The 21890-nt window shown below is 36.4% G+C and overlaps 1 protein-coding gene across 4 annotated transcripts in view; it reads right to left on the reverse strand.

Moving 5' to 3' along the window:
* The window catches only part of LOC113628492 (complement factor H-like), a 94711-nt gene extending 73360 nt beyond the window's left edge, over positions 1-21351 (reverse strand). The window contains exons 1-7 of one of the 4 annotated variants that reach the window (XM_027122157.1): positions 21304-21351; positions 20048-20172; positions 11054-11239; positions 10511-10616; positions 6896-6972; positions 5175-5366; positions 2757-2927 (exon numbers count right to left, since the gene is read on the reverse strand). In XM_027122157.1, the coding sequence (XP_026977958.1) occupies positions 2757-2927; positions 5175-5366; positions 6896-6972; positions 10511-10616; positions 11054-11239; positions 20048-20102 (787 nt within the window). In that variant the 5' untranslated portion in view covers positions 20103-20172; positions 21304-21351. Of the gene's footprint in view, positions 1-2756; positions 2928-5174; positions 5367-6895; positions 6973-10510; positions 10617-11053; positions 11240-14615; positions 14734-18922; positions 19151-20047; positions 20173-21303 lie in introns of those variants that run through there. The other 3 variants (XM_027122156.1, XM_027122155.1, XM_027122158.1) reach the window with 3 other exon arrangements.
* Positions 21352-21890: the final 539 nt, after the last annotated feature.

The raw sequence follows: 21890 nt of genomic DNA on the forward strand, positions 1-21890 counted from the left end.
TTGTTGTCAGAGACTATCCCTTATTGGATACAGAGACCAAAGTTTGGACAAATCACCCTCAAATAAAACCCCTGACACGTACAAATCATAGACCAGATAGAAGACAATTTAAGTGTTTTATCCTAGACTATTTTATTTAAATTTACTTTTATGACTTAATTCCAAATTTCTTGTAGAGTTCTACAAAATAAGATATGTAGATCTGGAATTTATCGTTATCAGCAGGTAGATCCTTCCAATGTACCATGAAAATAGGGAGAGGTATTTGTGTCATTAGCTGAGGTAAGAGAGTGGAGTTTCTTTTAATAAAAGACTTCTCTATATCTAGTTAATGTAAACTGCATTTTAATAAAATGAAGCATCTTTAAGAGACAGAGCATGCTTATCTAATTTGGGGTGAACCACTCTTTACTTATATTGATCTTTAGCAAATTATCTTGTAAAAGAGAGAGTACCAATCCTAATCCTGGTATCTCTCTCGCTAAAGAAAGCAGGACCTTAAAGCATACAGTCTTGAATTTTTAGGTTATGACTTGTGACTGGGAAAATGAACTTTTGAAAGGAAAATGTCTTATAAATGTGGATTCTTTAATGTGTGTGTGTAAAGGAGTCTAGTTTTAAGAGAAGTAAGCCTAGAAATTGTAGTAACACTGTGGGAAAAAAAAGAGATTTCCCACTACTAAAACGGATCTGTTCTAAGGAGGAGTTTTAAGTAGGTAGGTAAGTGACCAAGAAAAAGGAATAATTCAGTAACTTCTACGTCATGTTATCCTGAGTCCTATGTCCAAGTAAAATTGAATTCCTGAAGCTTTACTTTGAATTCATCGAAACCTGGAATTCATTGAAACTTTATTCTAATGTTTATCCTCAATAAAGGACAAGAGTCCTGATATAAAATAAGTGGTTTATAAGCTCTATTTTGGTGATTGGATGGATAGAAGAGGGGCTCTGGAAGTAGCATATATGGCAGAGTTTGACACCAGAGAACTTGTGCATCCACCTTCTTTGCTCAGGAGCCACGAATGCCATGGAGATAAACAGCTGGACTCCACACAGCATCAGCCTCACACAGATCTCATATGGTTGTGTAACCGAGCAGGACCCTGTGGGGCCTTCCTGGGACAGACCCCTCCCCCATATCCTCTGCTGTAGTTCCTCTCTGAACTTCCTAGATAATAGTATCTGATGCACATTTCCTGAGTTGTTTTCCACATTTGAAAACCCCACCAAATGGAAGATGTTAACTACTTGATGACCATGAGCATGTAGTCCCCAGACCTACTGGAGTCTGAGGACTGATGATGTTAACCCCTGTGACACTGCCCTGTTACCTCACCATCAACCAATCAGATAACTGATTGGTTATGATCAGCAATTCTGCTGATTGATCAGCAGGAGCTGATCACATACCCTGAGACACCTCTCCCTCACCCGGCCTTTAAAAATGCTTTGCTGAAACCCATCGGGGAGGCTGGGCTTTTTGAGCATTAGCTGCCCTGGAACCCTTGCTGGGTGCCTTACAATAAATGCTGCACTTCCCTTCACCACAGCCTGGTGTCAGTAGATTAGCTCTACTGTGTGCAGGGGAGCAGACCCAAGTTTTGGTTCGGTAACAGTTATCGCTGTCTTGTGTTCATTAACTTCTTTCTAAATATTTTCTTAACAATGCTTGAAAGTGAAGGTCATTCAGGAGGATGTATTTTCCAAGGAGCTGCTTGTGGGCTCAACTAAATTTTTTTAAGAATAAAATCAGCTCAAAAGCTATCTGTAGTTTTTGTAAAAGAGGATCACCAAAGCAAGGTTTATATATGTTATTACGAATAGCATGATTTAAAGTTCAGAGGGCTCTTAAGAGGTGAAGATCACAGTGTGGCAATACCTGTAAAAGTCACCCTCTTAGGAAGTCACTTGTCTCGGATGTCATGTGTGACGATACTGTTACTTGTTTTACTCGGTGAAGCAGCCCTCATCAAAAGCTAACTCCTTCCTTTTCACAAGTGTTTGCAAGTAACTCAACACTGTTATTACCATGCTATAGCTGTATCTGCCTGCTCTTCTTATGACTTCTTACATTCCTCAACTATTTCTTGATATATTTTTCTCTTCTAAGCCATGATAGTTGAAACTATCCCTTTCTAAATGAGGTAGGCTAAGCAGAAGACAAAAAAGCAGACATAATTTCTGGTGGGCAAAGAGCACAGTTGAAATGAACTCTTTGAGTCTGGGTAACATCCTTCCCTTACGAAGCCGAAAAGAGGAGCTGTTTTCAGCGCCATCACCACAGTTGATTCATATGAAGCCTGTGCTTAACGAAATCTCCAGTTTCTTCTACTTAACTCCATTATCCATGGAGGATTACCTCATCTGGTATTAATAGAATTTACTTTTTAAAGTGAAATGTTGGGCTTTATGAGAGGACTCTAATTATTTGAGAGGTATATATACCTGGGGATTGGAAAACCTGTTACAGTCCTGGCTCTGCTCTAGATTTGCTTTGTGACCATAGACCAAAGATTGAATGAGCTATTGAACTTTTCTGGTCCTGTTTATGTGTATCTTCAGAGTGAGAGAATCACACCAATTGATCTCAAAACAGGCCTTGCACACATAAAATGTTATGTCTCTGTAATAGTTGATTCCTATAAACATTAATACTCCATTGTGAGAAAAAATAAACTGCTTAACCAGGAGTATATGAATTAAAACAACTGGTAAAAATATACAGCAAAAGATATAGAAGAGAAACTTAGCATTACCTTTACATGAAGGAACTGGGGTCCATCCAAATTCAGTGCATACGGCATCTCCTCTTTCCCCATATCCGAAACCTCTTGCACACTTATATTGAACTCGTTCATTTACCTTATAAATTTCCTTCTGAGATATAGGATAGCCATTTAAAATGGTTGGTTGTTTGCAGGAAGTTTCTAAAGAAAAGGGATTAAATTCCAACAGGTTTGTTATATATTAAAGGACTGTGTCCCAAACATAATTATATAAAGATACAACTCTTGTTTCCATTAGGTAAATCAGACAACTAAACAAAAGTCCTGTTTTGACTTGAATGCTTGGTGAATAATTTATCGGTTGTTCTTAACATTCATTTTTGAAGTAAGTAAAAATTCTGATTTAAATCATGTTGCTAATTTATTTAGTTTGGGGATAAATTAGTCCTCTTGAAATAAATAGTGGCCAGTAACATTCATCAACTGTATATATAAAATTGAATACAGAAATAGGTTTAGGGCTTCCCTGGTGGCGCAGTGGTTGAGAGTCCGCCTTCCAATGCAGGGGACACGGGTGCGTGCCCCGGTCTGGGAAGATCCCACGTGCCACGGAGCGGCTGGGCCCGTGAGCCATGGCCGCTGAGCCTGCGCGTCCGGAGCCTGTGCTCCGCAATGGGAGAGACCACAGCAGTGAGAGGCCAGAGAACCGAAAAAAAAAAAAAAAAAAGAAAAAATGAAATAGGTTTAATGTGATATGTATTTTCACTGAGTGACCTGTAAAAATTACATATTTTTTTAGTTATTGATAATAGAGTAATTATTGACAAAACACTTTGTCAAAGAAATTAAGATATCTCATTGTTATTACATCTCCAAAAAGCAACTGATCAGCTTGTGTGGTTTTGCTATCCATCCAAGTTTTCCGTCCAAAAAAAAAAATAAAGAGCTGGCCATCATCTTTCACACTATCGTCACTCCAAAATTTTTCTCTGGGACTCCAGCAACAGTGACTAATTTCCCAGATCTTATTCTCCCTTCATCTTAATCTTTTTTTCCTGTTTGTAACTTAATGATCTTTTCTTCTTGTCACTTTATTGTTCCATTTAAAATGCTTCATTGATTCCCAATTCAGTCTGTATAAAAGCCTAATTCTTCAGCATGGTGTATGTAGCCCCACAGAACCTTGGACTGCCAATCTTCACTCCATCACTAACTTCTTCCCTTCCTGCATTCTAAGTTAAGGCCCCTGAGAACAGTGGGAATAGGGGAGCTTCATGCTCAAAGAGGCCTCAAGGCCATTGTCCCTTCCTCTCCACTAACTTCTTCTGACTGGTTTGCTTTTGCCCTCCTCAACTTCATCTGAAAGATTCTCATTCTTCCTTTAAGACTTATCTTCTGCATCAGTCATTCCAGAAAGGTTTAACTAACCACAGAAATTTAGTTGCAAGAAATAAGTCCCATCCATGAACCTCTACAGTATACAGTAATTGCTACACTGAATATAAATACGTTTGCCATTATTAACTCGAAGAACTAGTTTTGTAAAAAAGACTTCCTAGGAAGAGGGACGCTTCTCTCTTCATCTCACTGTAGGACAGACTAGACTAAGAAAGTGTAAATAATTTGGGGATTTTAGATAATGTTAAAAAACAAATACGGCAGAAATTTCTGCCAAAGAAATACTGGTCAAACGAAGTATGGTACTTTTAAATAAATTGACCAAAATATATTATTACAAAAGCCAGAATCATCATATTGGCCATCAGGCACAGGTCAGTAGTATTGAAACTAAAGAAATGCTAACTTCTAGAAATGCTAACTTCTAGCTAACTATGGAACTTTTTTTTAAAGACAAAGATTTATTTAGTGGATTCAATTCAGTTCAGCAATATTTATGCTAAACTCCCAGTGCAAGTATAAAACAGGGGCACTTCCTAGAAGTGTTATTCAAAAACACAATGTTATCATGACACATCAATAGAAATAAATAATGATAGTTTTTCAAATAAAAAAACGACCTATTCTGGAGTTTTAATATTAAACTTGTAGAAGAAATGCTTAAGATTTTATGTTAGTCATAAGAGTCAATTACAATTTAATTATAGTTAAGAGCATGGACTTTAGTGTCAGATAACCTACGTTTAAATCTTAACCTCTACCATATATGCCATGATAATTTTGTACATGTGATTTAATTTCTTTGCACCATGAATTCCTCAATTATAAAATAGTGGTGAAAACAGTACATGAATCACATAGTCATTTGGAAGGTAAAATAGATGACACGTGTAAAGAACTTAGATCACTTACTGGGAAATAGTAAGTGCTGAATAAATGCTAGTGAGTTAGTATTTCTCAGATTCTGTAGGATGCACAGTGTTTTGAAAGGCATATTTTCATGAAAAAAACTAAACTCATTCAAATAATCAAACAGTAAGTGTATCGTACCTACACATTTCGGTTTTTCTTCACTCCAAATACCATCTGTTGAGCAATGTATTTGTTTAGGTCCATCAAGTATGTAGCCTGAATTACATTCAAACTGTATTGCTTGTCCAAAAACATATACTTGGTCTGGGTCCAGGGCACCACTGAAAATTTTCCCATTCTCTGGTTCTGTTACTGGTAAACACTTAACAACTGGAAAAATAAATATAAATTTTTCTAACAGAATTGGAAAATTTTATTATGGAAAATGAGTATATAGAAATATAACATATATATAACCAATAGCAAGATTGGAGAAAATTAAATTTTTTAAAGATGTATTTGATATACCTGTTAGCCAGAAATAAATTCTACTAAGTAAAAAAACCCCCAAAAAACAAACAAAAGAAAACTGTAAGTTTATCTCTGATTCTTTTCTATGAGAGTGAACAAAGAAATTACTACTTTGAATTTTTGAATGACAGTTTATATATTTTGTAGTAGCAAACAAGTGTTTCTTAAATAATTGAGAAATATAAAGTTTGGGATAATTAAATACAAAATTTCCATTTACGTCCCACAATAATATAAAACTGTATTCCTAAAAGGTGTAAAAGCAAACTTTCTGATTATGTTTATCTCAATAAATAAATAGTCTTTAATTTTCCTTTTTCCATATCAAAATAACTTGAGCACTTTTTTGATTTTCCTTAATATTTTCCAGTATCCCTTAGCTTATGATATTCAATCTTTATTTTACAATGATCACCCAGGATGCTTGTTAAATGGAAATTCTATGGCTGCCCTATCACCCCAGGGATACTGATTCCATACATCTTTACTAACCAAAAACTTCAGTTTCTAAGAAGCACCCCAGGTGATTCCAATGTGGATGTTCCTTAGAACATTGATGTCCTCCCCCTCATTTCTGCAGATGAAAAATCCACTCTCTTTTTCAGACAAGGGATTTTTGAGTCATCATGTTTTTTCTCCTCCCCCTCCCCCCTCCCCTTCTCCCTCTTCCGCTTCCTCCTTGTTTTTCTCTCTCTTTCTCTGTCTCCCTTTCCTTCTCTCTTCTTCTCCCTCTCTCCTTACTCCTCACCATGGAACTTTGAAAAACAATTCTGATTGATCTCTTATTTTCATGATGACTAGAGACTGGAATTACTAGTTCAAAATTTGGGAACAGGATGTACATTTTCTCATTCTCATTGTTTGCTTTATGGATCAGTAAGAAAGGACAGAGGTCTTCCTTAGTTCCTGCCTCTTTTCAGTACAACTAAGACCAGAGGAAAACTCCCCTTGCCAGGCAAGAGGGAGGAGGTGGCTAAATAATGTTCTCCACTTCAGCCGCTACCAGAGATCCCTGCACTGGGGTCGTTATTTGGGGGAGTGCCTCTTCATGAATAAAGTTGAAATTCTCAGCTTCATTTTGATGTGATACTTGTGTTATTTCTAGTGGTTAGAATCCAAAAGGAAAAAAAAATAGATTTTTCTAATCTGTAATACATTAACCATTAGATCAGATGAGCCTGTATTTATATTTGGTTATTGAAACACATAATACTGTAGCAATAAAAGGACTAGATATCCACTCTGTACTACAGCAGAATCCACAAAAATAATTTGAGTAAGAAATATTTAATTATAGACTTTATGAATATTTGATGTAAGACATTTCAAAAAATCCTAATATTTTAAGTATATGTTTTAATATACTTGTAAATCAGTTTTACATCTACCTTCACATATGGGAATATTATTGGTCCATCCATTTGATTCACATTCACGGAAATTCACCTCGCCCAGCATCTGATACCTGAAAACCAACAATAACGGAGTTGTGAGCTAATGCGTGTTTATGCCCAGTTTTAAGTTTGATACCATTTCATGGAAAATTAACAGCATATACTTCCCTCCTTCCTTTCTTAAGAAAGGCCCTCAAACCCTCAGGTGTACGGACTTGGAATAATCATAACCCTTGGTTCATGACACAAACTCATTACTGTTTCATGCACAATGCACTTTTATTCCTTCATTAATTTATTTTTTCACTAATGAGGTACATTTAACAATGTAATAAGCTCCACGAACAATCACCAAAAACAGAAGATAAAAACATGATAGTAAACAGCAGGTCACTGTATGTCACCCCCGTCCACTCTTTTTCCATATTTCTATCCATACTCCTACCCTCCATGATTGTGATATTTTCTGGATGCTTTGGGCTTTTTACATGATCAAGGATAGTGCTAACAAAAATGTCTTAGTGTGGCTTATTTTCAGCACTGGTCTCCATCTCCCTATCTCCATCCCCGAGATCCGAGATGCTTTCCAGAGTGCAGTCACTGAGTCAAGTTGGCCTACAGAAGTCATTCAATGTCGAATTATAGTAACTCATCAAGTCTGATCTTAAAACCAAAGATGCTGTACTTTAACGCAAGGTCCTTGGGCAGGTGTACAGTGTCCAGTCATCCCCAGATGCTTCAGATGAAGGCAAAACATCCTTCTCAATATTTATTACATTGGACGGTTGGAGGCAAAAAACAAAACAAACAAAACCTTTTTCTCAAAAAATAAATAATGGAAGGCATTTTGATAACCACAAAAGAGAATTTTGAAAAATGGTCTTTCATGAACTTCTAAAGAATTCTACGTGGACAAATGTTTCCTTTGTCTGCAAATAAGAGTTGTTCTGCAAATTACACAAGTAAAAGAAATTTTCTCCTTCAAAAAACACTGTGTCTTTCTTGGATTGGGATTGATTTGTTCCTAATTCTCTACAGGAAGAAAACATTTCAACAGAGTAAATGGGAGTCACAGAACTTGAAGTCAAACTTTTACTCTGTGCCTCTGTCACACGAAGGAACAAAATAATTGGTTATTAAAGGTTCTTCTCTGGTTCCTCTCTTGGCTCTACCTTATAACGGAGAAAGATGATTTCCTGGTGAATATTTTCCATCTACACCAGGGACTCATCCACTCGCCCAAATCTCTCTCAGGAGTTCTGCAAAATTCTACACAAAACCGCCTAGCGTCACCAGCAAAGCCCATTCACAATTCCTGGGGAATAAAACTAGAATCTGGGGAATAAATCTAACCTTTCCCCCTCCCCCACCCCCGCTGTGCTTAGTCTAGTTTCACTGGCTCACAGGGTCGCACCTGCAGAGGAATTGCACCTGGCTCTTCAAACTAGAGTTCCTCCTTCAAAATGGCTGCCCCTAAACTTCAGCTTAGGGCCATGTGCAGACCCTGCACACGACACTCCATCCAAGATGGCGGCATCAGGCCGTGTGCAGAGATGCTGCACCCAGCACTGTGGTCTGGATCCTGAGCAGAGCGGCTGCCCTGCCCCCTCCCAGCTGACAAGACCCTATAAAGCAGCCCTGCTCACTTGCAACCTGTTGGGAGAATGAAGCATTCCTGTGCTATACAGTAGGTCCTTATTAATTATCTATTTTATATATAGTAGTGTGCATATGTCAATCCCAATCTCCCAATTTATCCCTCCCCCCTCCCCTTTCCCCCCCCCCGCCCCGAGTAACCATAAGATTGTTTTCTACATCTGTGACTCTATTTCTGTTTTGTAAATAGGTTCATTGATACCCTTTTTTAAGATTCCATATAAAAACAATATCATATGATGTTTTTCCTTCTCTGTCTGACTTACTTCACTCAGTATGACAATCTGACCTATATGTGAATAGAATCTAAAAGAGGGGATATATGTATATGTATAACTGATTCACTTTGCTGTACAGCAGAAACTAACACAACATTGTAAATCAACTATACTCCAATAAAAAATAATTTTTTTAAAAATGAAGCTTTCCTTTGCTTCTGAACCCAACTCAGTCTCATTCTATTGGCTGAAAGAACACCGGGCAGAAGGACCCTTGTTCAGACGACTCGAAAAGGTCAGTAATGCTAGGGCCCATGTACATCGAGGGAGAGAGAAAGATAGAGAGATTGTCCAAATGTTGGTTTGGAGAAAAGTAAGGGCTTGTGTTTCTGCAACCCCAAGCTGGCAAAATACAAGAAACACTGTGCAGAGGGCCTCTTATAAGACTCCCTCCCTGTAGGAGGATCAAACTGGTCTTCCATATTGAGTATTCTGGTAAGTGGCTAGTATTCAGCTAAATGGGTACACAGCAGACAAAAGGGGGATGGGACAAGGGGACACACAGGGTGGGTTTGCTGGCAGAAACCGTGGGTACTGTAAACCCAGTCTATGTTCAGATTCCACTATTGGGTCAGAAGACTTATATCCCCTCTGATGCTGACCTTACAACAGTCCAAGGACTTTTATTTCACTGACAATTATCTAGTCCTGTTGAAAGCCCAAGCTGGGTGGTGGAAAGAGTTGCTCTTACAGGGTCTGTGACAGTTTATCCATAGTTAATACAAGACGGACGTGGCAAAGATGAGTTAAACAGAGCCAGAGTCAAAGCATGTATGTCACTAACCTCTTTATTATAGATATTATAATTATAAATATATTTATTACTGAGATTTTATAAATATTATTTATTACTGAGATTCAGGGAATCTAGTAGGAGAAGTTTATGAGTTTTGACCCCTTTTGCTAGGTCAAGGGTGGAACTTAAAGGGACAAGATTAGCCTGGATTGGAAAGGGATATTTCAGAGATTGGGGCAAAAACTCTTTGAAGAATCTCCCTCTGGTAGTGACCAAGGAGAGACTAAGTTATAAGAACTAATACTTATTGGGTGTTTACAATATCCCAGGAACTCTTCTAAGGGCCACAAGCGTGTGTCGTATTTATTTCTCCCACCAATCCTGTGATGCACTTGATATGTTTCTGCTTTTATAAGTGAGGACATGGGAGTAAAGAGATATTTTTAAAATATACATATAGTTATTAAGTGGTAGAGTTTTGGAATATAGGCTTACTCCAAAGCCTAAGCTTTAAAATATTTTATTTTACTGCCTCAATTCAAGAAATAAATGGAAAGAGAATAATGATTCCATGTGTAATTTCTTGATCCCCCTGACATATCAAACTCCTATAATACTCTGCACATAATAGAATGTAGTGAGGACTCACTGCAGTGAATTTTTATTTATATGCATGCTATTTTCCCACTCTCCTATAACTACACTCTCCCAGAGTAATCATAATTCATTTTAATTTTTCAGTGTTGAGGAGATGATAATTGTATCAATATATAATCATTTCCATTATAGTTTAAATTTTCAGGTTGCTTGTATGTTACTTATAAATATGTTCATAGAAAAATATAGTAACCTTAAACACATAAATTAGTACAGTTTCTATTTACTATTTCCATTATGAATTATCTGAATTAGAAGCCTCTTTTTCTATTGGCTACATACCCCTCATCACAGGTATAAACAATCTTTGCACCATATTCAAACCGAGTTCCTACTGCAAGATGGAAAGAACCAAATGGAGTGTCTCCAGGGTGTCCGCAGGGCTTTTCTAAAATTAAAAAAAAAGGATGTAATGTTAGTATGCAGCACGGGGAGTAACAATTTACATGAGTTCGAGGACAGGGATATTTGATATTGTATTAGAGGACAGAATTGAAAATATGGAAAAGTGAAAAATGGCAAAGTTATCTGTACCTTTTGGAAGATGACAACACCTTGTTAAGAATAATGACAAGAATTTGAAAAAGAATGGATACTTGTGTATGTATAAATGAATCACTTTGCTGTACACCTGAAACTAACACAACATTGTGAATAAACTATACTCCAATATAAAATGAAAAGTTAAAAAGAAAATAATGAGGATGCATCATTTTGTATTTAAATGACAATAGTGATAGAATTCAGCCAGCGTTTCCATAGTAGCACTCAGTATTTTCACAACTAAAAGTTTTCACAGATTTCACAAATGTAGGAACGACTTACTCTGACATATCCTCGAAGGATGAAGAGATTGCCACTTTCCATCCTTGCATACCATTACAATACTCCCAAGAGTTCTGTATCCAGGGCGGCATTTATACGTAGCCTGAGTGCCCTCTGGATATGTTTGTTCAGTCCAAGAACCTGACAGAATTTCTGTTTCTCTTCTTGGAGGGGGTTCTTGACAATCTACAAAAAAATTAAAACACAATAGGTGTTTAAATAACTATTAAAAATGCAGTAGGTTTAGGTTATTTTTTATTAAAAAAGAAACTATACAGGTCCATCCAAATGTAAGTCTTTTCTTTTTTTTAATTTACTAGTTTGCTAGTTTGTTATGAAAGGATACAACTCAGGAACAGCCAGAGAGAAGAGATGCATAGGGCAAGACTTGGAGGAAGGGGTGTGGAGGGCCAGGTGTGTCACTCTCCCAGCACCTCTCTGTGTTCACCAACCTGGAAGCTTCCAAATGCCATTCTTTAGAGATTTTTATGGAGGCTTCATTACATAGCCACGATTGATCAAATCACTGGCCCTTGGTGACTGCCTAAACCTCCAGCTCTGCCTCCCTTCCCAGAACCCCTGAGACTGGGGACTGGGGGAGGGTGGGGAGGGTGGGGCTAAAAGTTCCAACCTTCTAATCAAGTGGTTGGTTCCTCCTGGCAACCAGCCCCCATCATTTGGTTCTCTAGGGCCTTTCCAAAAATCACCTCATTAACATAAACTTAGGTGTGGTTGAAAGAGGCTTGTTGTGAATAACAAAAGACACTACTTTCACCTCTGATCCTCTGGAGCTATTTCAGGACTGAGAACAAAAGACCAAAAATTATCAACAAAAGATACTTCCTTTGCTCTGTATTCATTAGGAAATTATAAGAGTTTTGGAGCTGTGTGCCAGGAACCATGGATTAAGGCCAAAATGTATATTTCTTATTATTAATCATAATATCACTGTTAGCCTTCATTTATCTGCAAATGTAAGTCTTAATATATATAAGATATATATTTTACTGTACAGAAATTAAATCTACATAGATTTGTAAGAATAACTTTCCAGATAAATAATTATACTTTACTATATTATTCTTAACTGCTGCACCACATTCTCTAATACTATTCTTTCTTAAATTCAGGAAATATTGGGCACTAATATAAGCTCTGAAGGAAAAAAAAAATGGATAAAGAGAGAAAATATCTGCTCTCAAAGTGTTTTCACTCTAGTAAGGAGGTTAGTTATTAACTACAAATTCAAAGAGATAATGTGTCCGGGTTTCCGAAATCTTCATCAAGCTCTTGTACCGGCTGCTATACTCCTATTCTGTATTATCTCTTGAAGCTCAGTAACCTTGGAACTGGAGAGGTCAAGTGTATTGTGTAAATGTGATTGACAATCTCAAATTGAAACCCACTCTGGCAGGTTAGCAATTAGAAACCAGTGGAGGTGAAATGGAATAAAATTGAATCCTTACTTTTTTCAGAAAATTGTAGTTATGAACAGACATATATAATAGGTACGTGTATACAGACGGTTAAAAAGTATTAAAGAAGAGCAAAAATATAATTACCATAAATATTAAGGTAATGTTTTCTTCTAGAAGAAAGGAAGGGGTATTAATCTAGAAGAAACGCAAGGGTATTTGGGGGATGCTGGGAATGCTCTACTTCTTGACATGGGTAATTATAACTATTTTAAACTACAGTACATTCATATTTTATTCACTCATATACTTCACAATAAAGATACTAAAGTAATAGAATCTGCATGTACAGTATGATTCTTTTTTTCCAAAAAAGTAATTCCTTAACAAAATGACATATAAAGAAGGGAATACATAAAATTAGTAATGAAGCTCATGCTTACTGATTATAATTGCTAATCTTTTTAATACTTCTTGCTGGTTAGTTTAGATACAACTACCCTTGATATTAGGGTGATTTCATTAGTTGACTTTTAACATATTACTTTTAAATTGGCAAATTCAGATACTTCTCACCATATATATATTTATTGATATAATTTTCATTGTTAAACTCCTTTTCTTACTTGGTTTTATAAGAATGGTTTAACATTCTATTCTAGAATTTCTTTTTGTAAAGGCAAGGGGAAAAAATAATCAACGGAGCTGGATCCCATTACAAACACATTCTACATTTCGTAGAACAGAAACTCCATATGAAACTTCATTTTTGTGTAATAAATAACACTTGTGTGGGCTTTCATATGCACTAATTGTTCTCTGACTTTTTTGCAAATGTTTAGCACATTTGTTAGGAAACTTTGTAATCGATGATTCCACATTAGTTTTGATTTCTAAAATTTAAGTAAACATACCTTTACTCCACTAGATGGTGCTAACACCCTACCATAAAACAACACAAACCGCCTGCGCCTCTTCCTACCAGCAACTGTCTTTCCCCAAAAAAGCCCGAGTTTTTGGGTTTGTTTTTTCAACTTAAGGATCATGTTTTTACATGGAAATTTTGTGTTTAACTACAGGATAATATGTGTGTTTTCCACTTTCTAAATTCAGATCCATTTCACGGCATTTAGGTTACTGGAAAAATTAATTAGTTAAATTTCAAATGTAGATGCCAACATTGTGAGTGGAGTTGAACCACTTTTCACTAATATATTAACATTTTGATAAACTTAATTCCTATCCTTTTATTAAGCTCATGCAAGGAAAAAAGTAATAAAATTTTCTTATCAATTAACTTACTCAATTTAAATGATTTTTATTAAAGCAATGCATTTACCCAAAGAGTAATCATGTGTGTTACTTGCTTTTAACACTCAGACATAAAAGACAAGGATACACCTCTTTCATACCGTCTTTCTACCAGATTCTCACAATATTTACTCTGTGTATACATATTTACTACATATAAAGAGCTCTCATATTCATTACATTTTTTACTTCAAATGATATTTTAAAACTCTGGTGCTTTTTCCACAAACTTTATTTATTTATTTATTTTGGTGTATTTTTCTTTATTTTTTTATTGGAGTAAAATTGCTTTACAATGTTGTGTTAGCTTCTGCTGTATAATGAAGCAATGGACAAAGGATTAATCTCCAAATATACAAACAGCTCACGGAGCTTTCAGCCACTTCCTCCAAGTGGTCCACTTACCTCTAGGCAAGGTAGGCAAGACACCCCACTATCCCATCTCTGTTATTTCCCCTCAGCCCCTACTTTACTTCCTTCACAACATAATTCATGGTTCATAGTTATGTTTATGTATCTATCCTCGCATCAGAATGTAACTTCCCCAAGAATAAGGACCGTCACCACAATCCGTCAAAACCTACCCATGATGTCATCACAACCCTGATATATTTCTCTCTCTTCATTGTACCTCTTACAAACCAACTTCTTAGCACCACCCTACTCCATCCTTTCATTCCAATTTGAGCATCTTGCCTTCCCTACGTGACCCTACAGTGTTTTCAGTTATCTCCATCAAAATACTTTATATGATAAAATACAATAATCGTCCCTTCTGTTTTGCCTCCTAAGTGACCTCCTGTCGGAAAGTGCTTGTCACGGTGCCTGGTACTTACTTAGCAGTCACTCAAAAGAAAAAAGATCATCATTGAATGAGCAAATAAATAGATGAATGAATGGATGAGTGAATGTGAAGCTATCCCGAAGACTTTCAATTTTATCTGTAGATTATGGATAACCTGGGGAAAAGGCATTGTAGACGGCAACAAACACAAAAGATAAGATAAGGGAACAAATGTTTAGTGCACTTAAACCTCTGTTGCATGAACCCAAGAAATCTAACATCTGTAAAATTCCATTCTACATCCTATGTGTCCTATGTTTGAATGTATGTTATACTTTTTGAAGTCAGGAATCATTTTAATTTAGCTCAAAAAACTTCGGGGAACCTTTGAAGGAGCATTTCTATAATCACTTTTCTATCTATTACAGTTCTGTTTAACAAGGGTTAGGAGAAACTTGGCTCTCTCGGTCAAAATGTCAAAACAAATAAAAGTGCTCTGTCACTTCTTTTTCTTTCCCTTTCTTTTTATTAGTTTTGTGATTTTTTTCTCTGTCCCATTACTTTACTCCCTCTGAACCATTTTTTATAGCGTTTCCTTATAACCTTAAGCTAGAACGTAACACTTTAGTTTTTCAGGGGCATCGCGTCCGTTTTGTACACTGTGTTCTGAGACTGGTTAAAGCTGTTAAGAAGTGGGCAAAGTGCACATTAGTTAAGTGAGCACGGGGTAGGCTGGTTGGCAGACTCTCACAGGCAGGCAGGTGGGGATGGTGTGTGGGGTGAGGAGAAGGAAACAGAGCTGGGAAGAAGGAAACATGCCCAAGGCTGTGAAACCATCAGGGATGGAGGGGATAAACAAGTGGGCCAACTCGGACCGAGGCTCCAGCCCTAGCACCCAAAGGCCCCAAATAAAGAATGCTCCCTAAACTGTGCTTCCATGTATATTTGAAAACTTACTTCTAGCTAAGAATACTGTTAGCAATACTTAAATAATTTAGTTCTAATTTGAAATTACGTGCAGGCAGAAGAGTAGCAAGTGCATCCCCAGGCTGTGCCTAAACTTAAAGTCAGCAAGGCTCTCGCTCTCGTGACATTCCTGGGGGTGTTTCCTCTACCCCTGGTCAGAGTACCCACGAGACTGCTTCCCCTATCAGATCTTCCTTCCTGAGAAAACCTCATCTTCCAGGATTGCTGGGTCCTGTTCTTACCTCATCCTCATTCATTTCTACCTCTGCCCATTAAAATTGTTGCAGAAAAATTATCAGACAGAAAACTTACTGTGGATAATAATTCACATAATTGTGCTGCATAATACTAAATGTAACTGTCCCAACTCTTACTCAGAGTATTGTCACTCCACATAAGTTTCAGACTGGTTGAGTTTATGGTATTATTAATAGGTAAAACATTTTAGGAGAAGGGAAGATGTTGAAGACAATTGGGCCATTGCTCCACTTTAGATCCCACCGTATAGGTAAATACCCATACTACTACCTCTGAAAATGTGGGATTTTTTTGGAGACGGGGAATTCTTATTTATCACACTGGAACTGAAACATAGAATTTAGGATTATAAACGGCTATCACAAGTTTTCTGGATTAGATGAATATACATAATATTCACATCTATCCTTAAAAAAGAGTAACTTTTATGAATTTATAATTAATTCTTATGATCATAATATAGATTTTTTTGTATTAGTTAATTCAAATTCAAAACCATCTTGTACTTGAAACAATATAGTAAAAAGAAATAAATTCTCCTCTCTCTGTTGGAATAGAAGCTCTCTGATATGTAACATAGTTCAGGTCCTGAAAGAACATTTTTGCCCTTTAAACCTCCAGAATTAGGAAACACATCTCTCCAAACAACATAGCCAGCATGCACTTGGACATATTTCAATTGTGTTTTGATTTATTTACTTTAAGCAGCCTGGAATTTTGGGGCCATGGCTAATTTCAAAGAGTATAAGCTTTTTGGATCTTAAATCTAAAAGTTCTTGAAAAGCTTAGTCACAAGATATTCCAGAAGGCAGAAACGATGTGGTATAACTCAGGAACGGTTACACTGAACTCTGTAAAGCTGACCCGGCTCTTAGTAGCCTGGGTGAACTACCCCGCACGCAGCTGACGTTCCTGTACAGCTAGGGATGAAGACGCAGACCACCCATTGCGTTAAAAAGGTACTGCTTGGTCTCCAATATCCTTTTCTAAAAAGGGGGAAAAAATAGAAAGTTGAGCTTATAAATTCTTGCTGTTGGTTACTACTCCTCTGTAGTAGTGATCAGTATTTTTGAGGAATGTTCACTCTTAACAGGATGGAGACCACTTAGGAAAGGCTGAAATGCAGTTTCTAGTTGAGTAAAGCAGATCGTGAGAGTATACACAACCGTCTTTTCTCACTTTCTCAACTTAGCATTCAGTATTCAGTTTAGTATTTCTCAGTTTCTCAATTTGTATTCCATCGTCATTTCTACGTGGGAGACAAAAACAGAGGCAAATGTTGAAGGAGATGTGGATAGTTTTAATGATCAAGGCCACTCTGTTGAGTAAAACTTCTGTTAGGGCTAGACTGATGGAATTGGTTGTGCGTTGTGTGTGCTTTTGGGAAAGCCATGAGGCTAATGTAAGTGTTACTTTAAATACCAAAGCTGTACTTTATCTGGGAAGTGGCCAGATTTACAGCCACTCTCACTGTAATGCGTGTAGTGCTAAAGCTCAATTCACCAGCAGAAACTGCTGTCACATTCCAACATACGTTCATGAAATATAAAATACAAGTGAAATGAATCAGCTGGAATCAATTAGGGACGCAGGGAGTTTTAAAATCACTGTTATTTACTTTTTATCACTTACACTTTGTAGCACCCAATTTTAATAATATTTCAAATTCCACTTTGTCATCACTGAAACAGTTTCATTAAATTTAGCATGGGTTCTTAGCTTTAAACCTGAGCTAGGAACCAAACAAGTCTTCCGTGCATGACAAATGCAATCTACGTAAAACCTCAGTAAACAATACGGAAATTGTGAAGCACTAAGAGTATTCCTATTAAAGAAAAGACAAAAACACTTGTGTAAAGAAAAAGATGTTTGCTATTGGTAACATTAACATTGCTCCAGAACTCTTTGCCAATATAATCATATTTGGGTATATTGTGTTGTAATATTAGTTATTATTAGTTGTGATGTTCTTATGGACAGGGAAATGATTGTACACCTAGTTTAAAAAGTGGCTGGATATAAGGTTTACAAGCTAAAAATCAAGCAATAGCATATTAGTGTGTATAACTGAGAAAAAGACTATCTTTCAAAAACGCTTAAACACATTTGAGAAAAGCCTGAAAAAAATTACTAAAGGATACAACTTAAAAAAGACATCTGGCTTTATTTTCTAGATTGAAAGACCCTCAAGGACAGGGGTTTTGTTTTATTTGCTAATATTCCTCACTGCCTAGAGGTTGACTTGAAATAAGCATTCAATTGAAATTTGTTGACCTAGTGAAGAATGTTGGGAATTTATGAATAACTTTAAAAAATGTCAGTCAAACATGTATCACATTATTGGTTACCTATCATGAACTAGGAAACCAAATTTGCTCCAAGAAGAAACTTTTTCATCTATCAAGGAAAAGTGATAGAAGTAAATTTAATTATCCATAAATTCTTACTGGTATCAGCAAAAAACTCCTGCACTCAGATTCACTACTCCTAAAGGCTTTCCTACTAGCATATCTTATATCAACCATAGGGGAAGAAAATCCTATTGAGTAACTTTTACAAAGGTTGCATATTCAATTTTTTTTCAAATTTATACATTTTCATTCAAACGATACAAGTGATGGCTGTCTCCAAGACTTTTAAAGCCATGGCAATATCAATTGTAAATGATAAATCAATTTTTCTTTAGCAAGAGTTCACATCTCTATCTGAAATAAGTCCAATCATTGCAGCTTGAAGGCTTTTATTGTCTAATTCATTTTCTTGTTCTATGTTCACCTAGTTCTTAATACATTCACATAGGCATTTTGGTGAAAATTCTAGGCAAAAAAATTAAATTACATTTTATGATAATCACAAGGGAAATGATCATGACATGTCACATTTTTTGAAGATAATTATTAAAACATTTTCTGAACTTCTACATTAAATAAAATTATGATGAATAATTAGATGTGCCATTCAAATAAGCTGCTTATATTTTTTAAACTGAACAGTGTCAAAAGCATCTCACATACTAGGCTACAGCACAGTAATTAAACACATTTTCTAGACCAAATTTTCATTACCACCGTAAAAAGCATGTAAGCAAATGTTTTGCAATATAGAAAAAAAAAAGCCTTCCTTTTTTAATCTTACCTTTTGCGACACAAACAGTCCATAACATAAACCACACAACTGTTGCTGGAAATCTCATGTTGGGGACCCTTCAGGGGCACATCTAGTAGTTGACAGTGCTTAACACTGTGTCAGGCTCTCCTCTGTTAAAAACTATGGAAAGTGCAGGAAACTACTTGCTCCAAAAGGAAGTCCAAACCCAGCTTAGGGATTAAAGCCATTGCTAGATGTCCCGCCCATCAGAAACTTCTGCAAAGTAAAAGAAAACAATCAGCCAGGAGCCCCAGCAGTGCCAGAGTTTGAGCCTGCACTCCCACTGAAAGCTAATGTCCTGACCTGCCCTTGCTTTGTTTTTATAAAACCCAGGCATGTTCTTCACTGGAAACGTTCAGGTTCTTGGAATGTGCATAACTGGTGATATTCTCTGCATTTCATAAACCCTCCAATTATTTAGACCCCATTCAGATCTACCGTCGGTAGACCTCAGAAGATTTAAATAAATAAATAAATAAAAGCTCTTTCGGAAATCATTTACAGAACTTGAGGTTAGGCAATGCTTTCACAATCAAGACCCAGACAACAGAACTAAACTTTGGCAGGAAGGCAGTGCTGGTTGATTTGGGGAGACTGCTTCACCTGCAGTCCATGAAATTAGTCTTTTAAGGACTTGTTATAAATGTGTGTATAAAGCACCAGGCTCACTCTCCTTAGTTATGAATGAGTTTAATAATTCAAAAATCAAGAAACTGAAATGCTGAATTTTTTAAACTTTGTACTGAAATATAATATGCGTAAAGAGAATGTAAGCAAATGGTTTGCTGAATACGGAGAAAGTGAAGACACACGTGCTAAGAGCCCAGAGGTTGAAGAACAGCAGTCTCTGAGGAAAGGCCCAGCCTCCACTTCAGTCCCCCCTCCCCCCTGCCCCATGACACACTCTCCTGATCTCTGTGAACAGGGGACAGATTTGCCTGGTTTTGTACTTTGTGTACATCAGAGAATAAGACATTTATTCCTTTGTGCTTGGAGCCTTCCATTAAAAACTATGTTTAGATTATTCCAGCACACTGTTGGGTGTTGCTGTAGATTATTAACCCTTATTGCTGTATGATATTCAATTCTTCGAATATGCCACATTTTATTTACCTGTGTGTCTGTCAGTGGGCATCTGGGTAGCTTCTAGTTCGGAGACAATGCACATAGTTCTGCTGCGAACATCACATTATGAGGTTTTGGGGAAACACGTGTTCTCATTTCTGATGAGTACATACCTAGGAGTGGAATATTAGGACATAATGTATGCATATCTCTAGGTGTGATAGGGACCATCAGACACTTTTCCAAAAGGTCTATATCGATTGACATTCCCATTAGCAAGTGTGTAAGTTGCTCCACACCCTCAACACACTGATGTCTTCCATCTTTGTAGTTTTAGACATTCTGGTGAGCAGGCAGCAGTAATTCTCTGAGGTTTTAATATGCATTTACTGATAAGGAATGAAGTTGAGTGACTTTCATGCCACAATCAGTCATTTAGCTGAGCCGCAGGCCATTTAAGCAACTTCCTCAAAGTCAAAAGACACTGTGCTACAACCACAATGGAACCCAGCCATCAGATTCCCTGAATCTTACTTTTAACCCATACAGATCTGCCTTTCAAATGATTTGCTTCCCATACTATTAAATGCATATAAATTAAATTGTCAATAACTCCTTTATATAATTTAAAATGCTATAAATATTTGCAAATGTATTTTAGTAAATACCTTCACATTTACGTGTTTATTTTATAATTATGTAAACATATTACCATACAGGTTTTTAATGTACGTACACAAACACATATATGTTTATGGAGAATTTAAAGTATTTTCAGAAGTGATTTTACTTTACAGATTTTCACTTTATTTGCAGTTGTTGAACATTTAAGATGCCACTCCACTGTTCAAGTGAAAATAATGGCTTCAAATTAATTTCAACAATATCTTTTAGATGTGTTATTTTTACTGTTTTTTCTCTTCTATTTGATTTCAAAGACTGATGGCTAAGTCATCAGTTGAGTGCTTTTGTTTCCTTTTTATTTTCATCAATATTTTTAAAACCAAGTATTTATTTCAAAGATATTTAGAAGAACATAAGAAAATTACCAACATGTTATTATTTCATAACACAAAGTTGTTATATGGTACAGTAAGTCCCCTAACGAGTTCCATTTCGAGAGCGCATTTGTAAGTCCAATTTGTTCGTAAGTCCAACAAAGTTATTCTAGGTACCCAACACAATCAGCTATATAGTACTGTACTGTACTGTAATAGGTTTATAACACTTTTCACACAAATAATACATAAAAGACAAACGAACACAAAAATAAAGAAAACATTTTTAATCTTACAGTACAGTACCTTGAAAAGTATAGTAGTGTAGTACAACAGCTGGCATACAGGGGCACGTTCGCATCTTTGAAAGTTTGCAACTTGAAGGTTCCTATGCAGGGGACTTAACCATATTAGATTACCATTAGCAAGAACAGACTGCAAATAGTTAACCGTCAGTACTAAATTTAAGCCCCAAACACTTGTATTTATATTCTCAATATCCATGTTGCCACATTCTCAACAAATGTGTTCTATGTATTTGTAGGGCAAAAAGTTAGGAAAAATTTATAAGACTTAAGAGACTTTAAAAATTCTCCTATTTTAAAATTATAAGTAAGTAATATCCGTACTAAGTAACAAATGACTATTATGGTCAATATGTACCACAGGAGTTGAAGGAAAGAGAAATTTCTTCCAAAGACTTGATTTGGGAGGGTCTCAAGAATATTTACTTATTAAATTCTAATTTAGGGGAAGAGGACATCCAAGCAAAGACTCTGAGGTATGGAAAAGTGTAGAGAGTATTCTAGAATTAATGAGAATATCGACAGCAGAGCAGTGGTTTTGCACAAGGAAGCTGTGGAAGAAGTAAGAGGGGCTTTGAATGAGGAAAG

This window comes from Aethalodelphis obliquidens, unplaced genomic scaffold (genome assembly GCF_003676395.1).
Source record: "Aethalodelphis obliquidens isolate GAN/ISIS:26980383/991018 unplaced genomic scaffold, ASM367639v1 scaffold24, whole genome shotgun sequence".
Taxonomy (NCBI): Eukaryota; Metazoa; Chordata; class Mammalia; order Artiodactyla; family Delphinidae; genus Aethalodelphis; species Aethalodelphis obliquidens.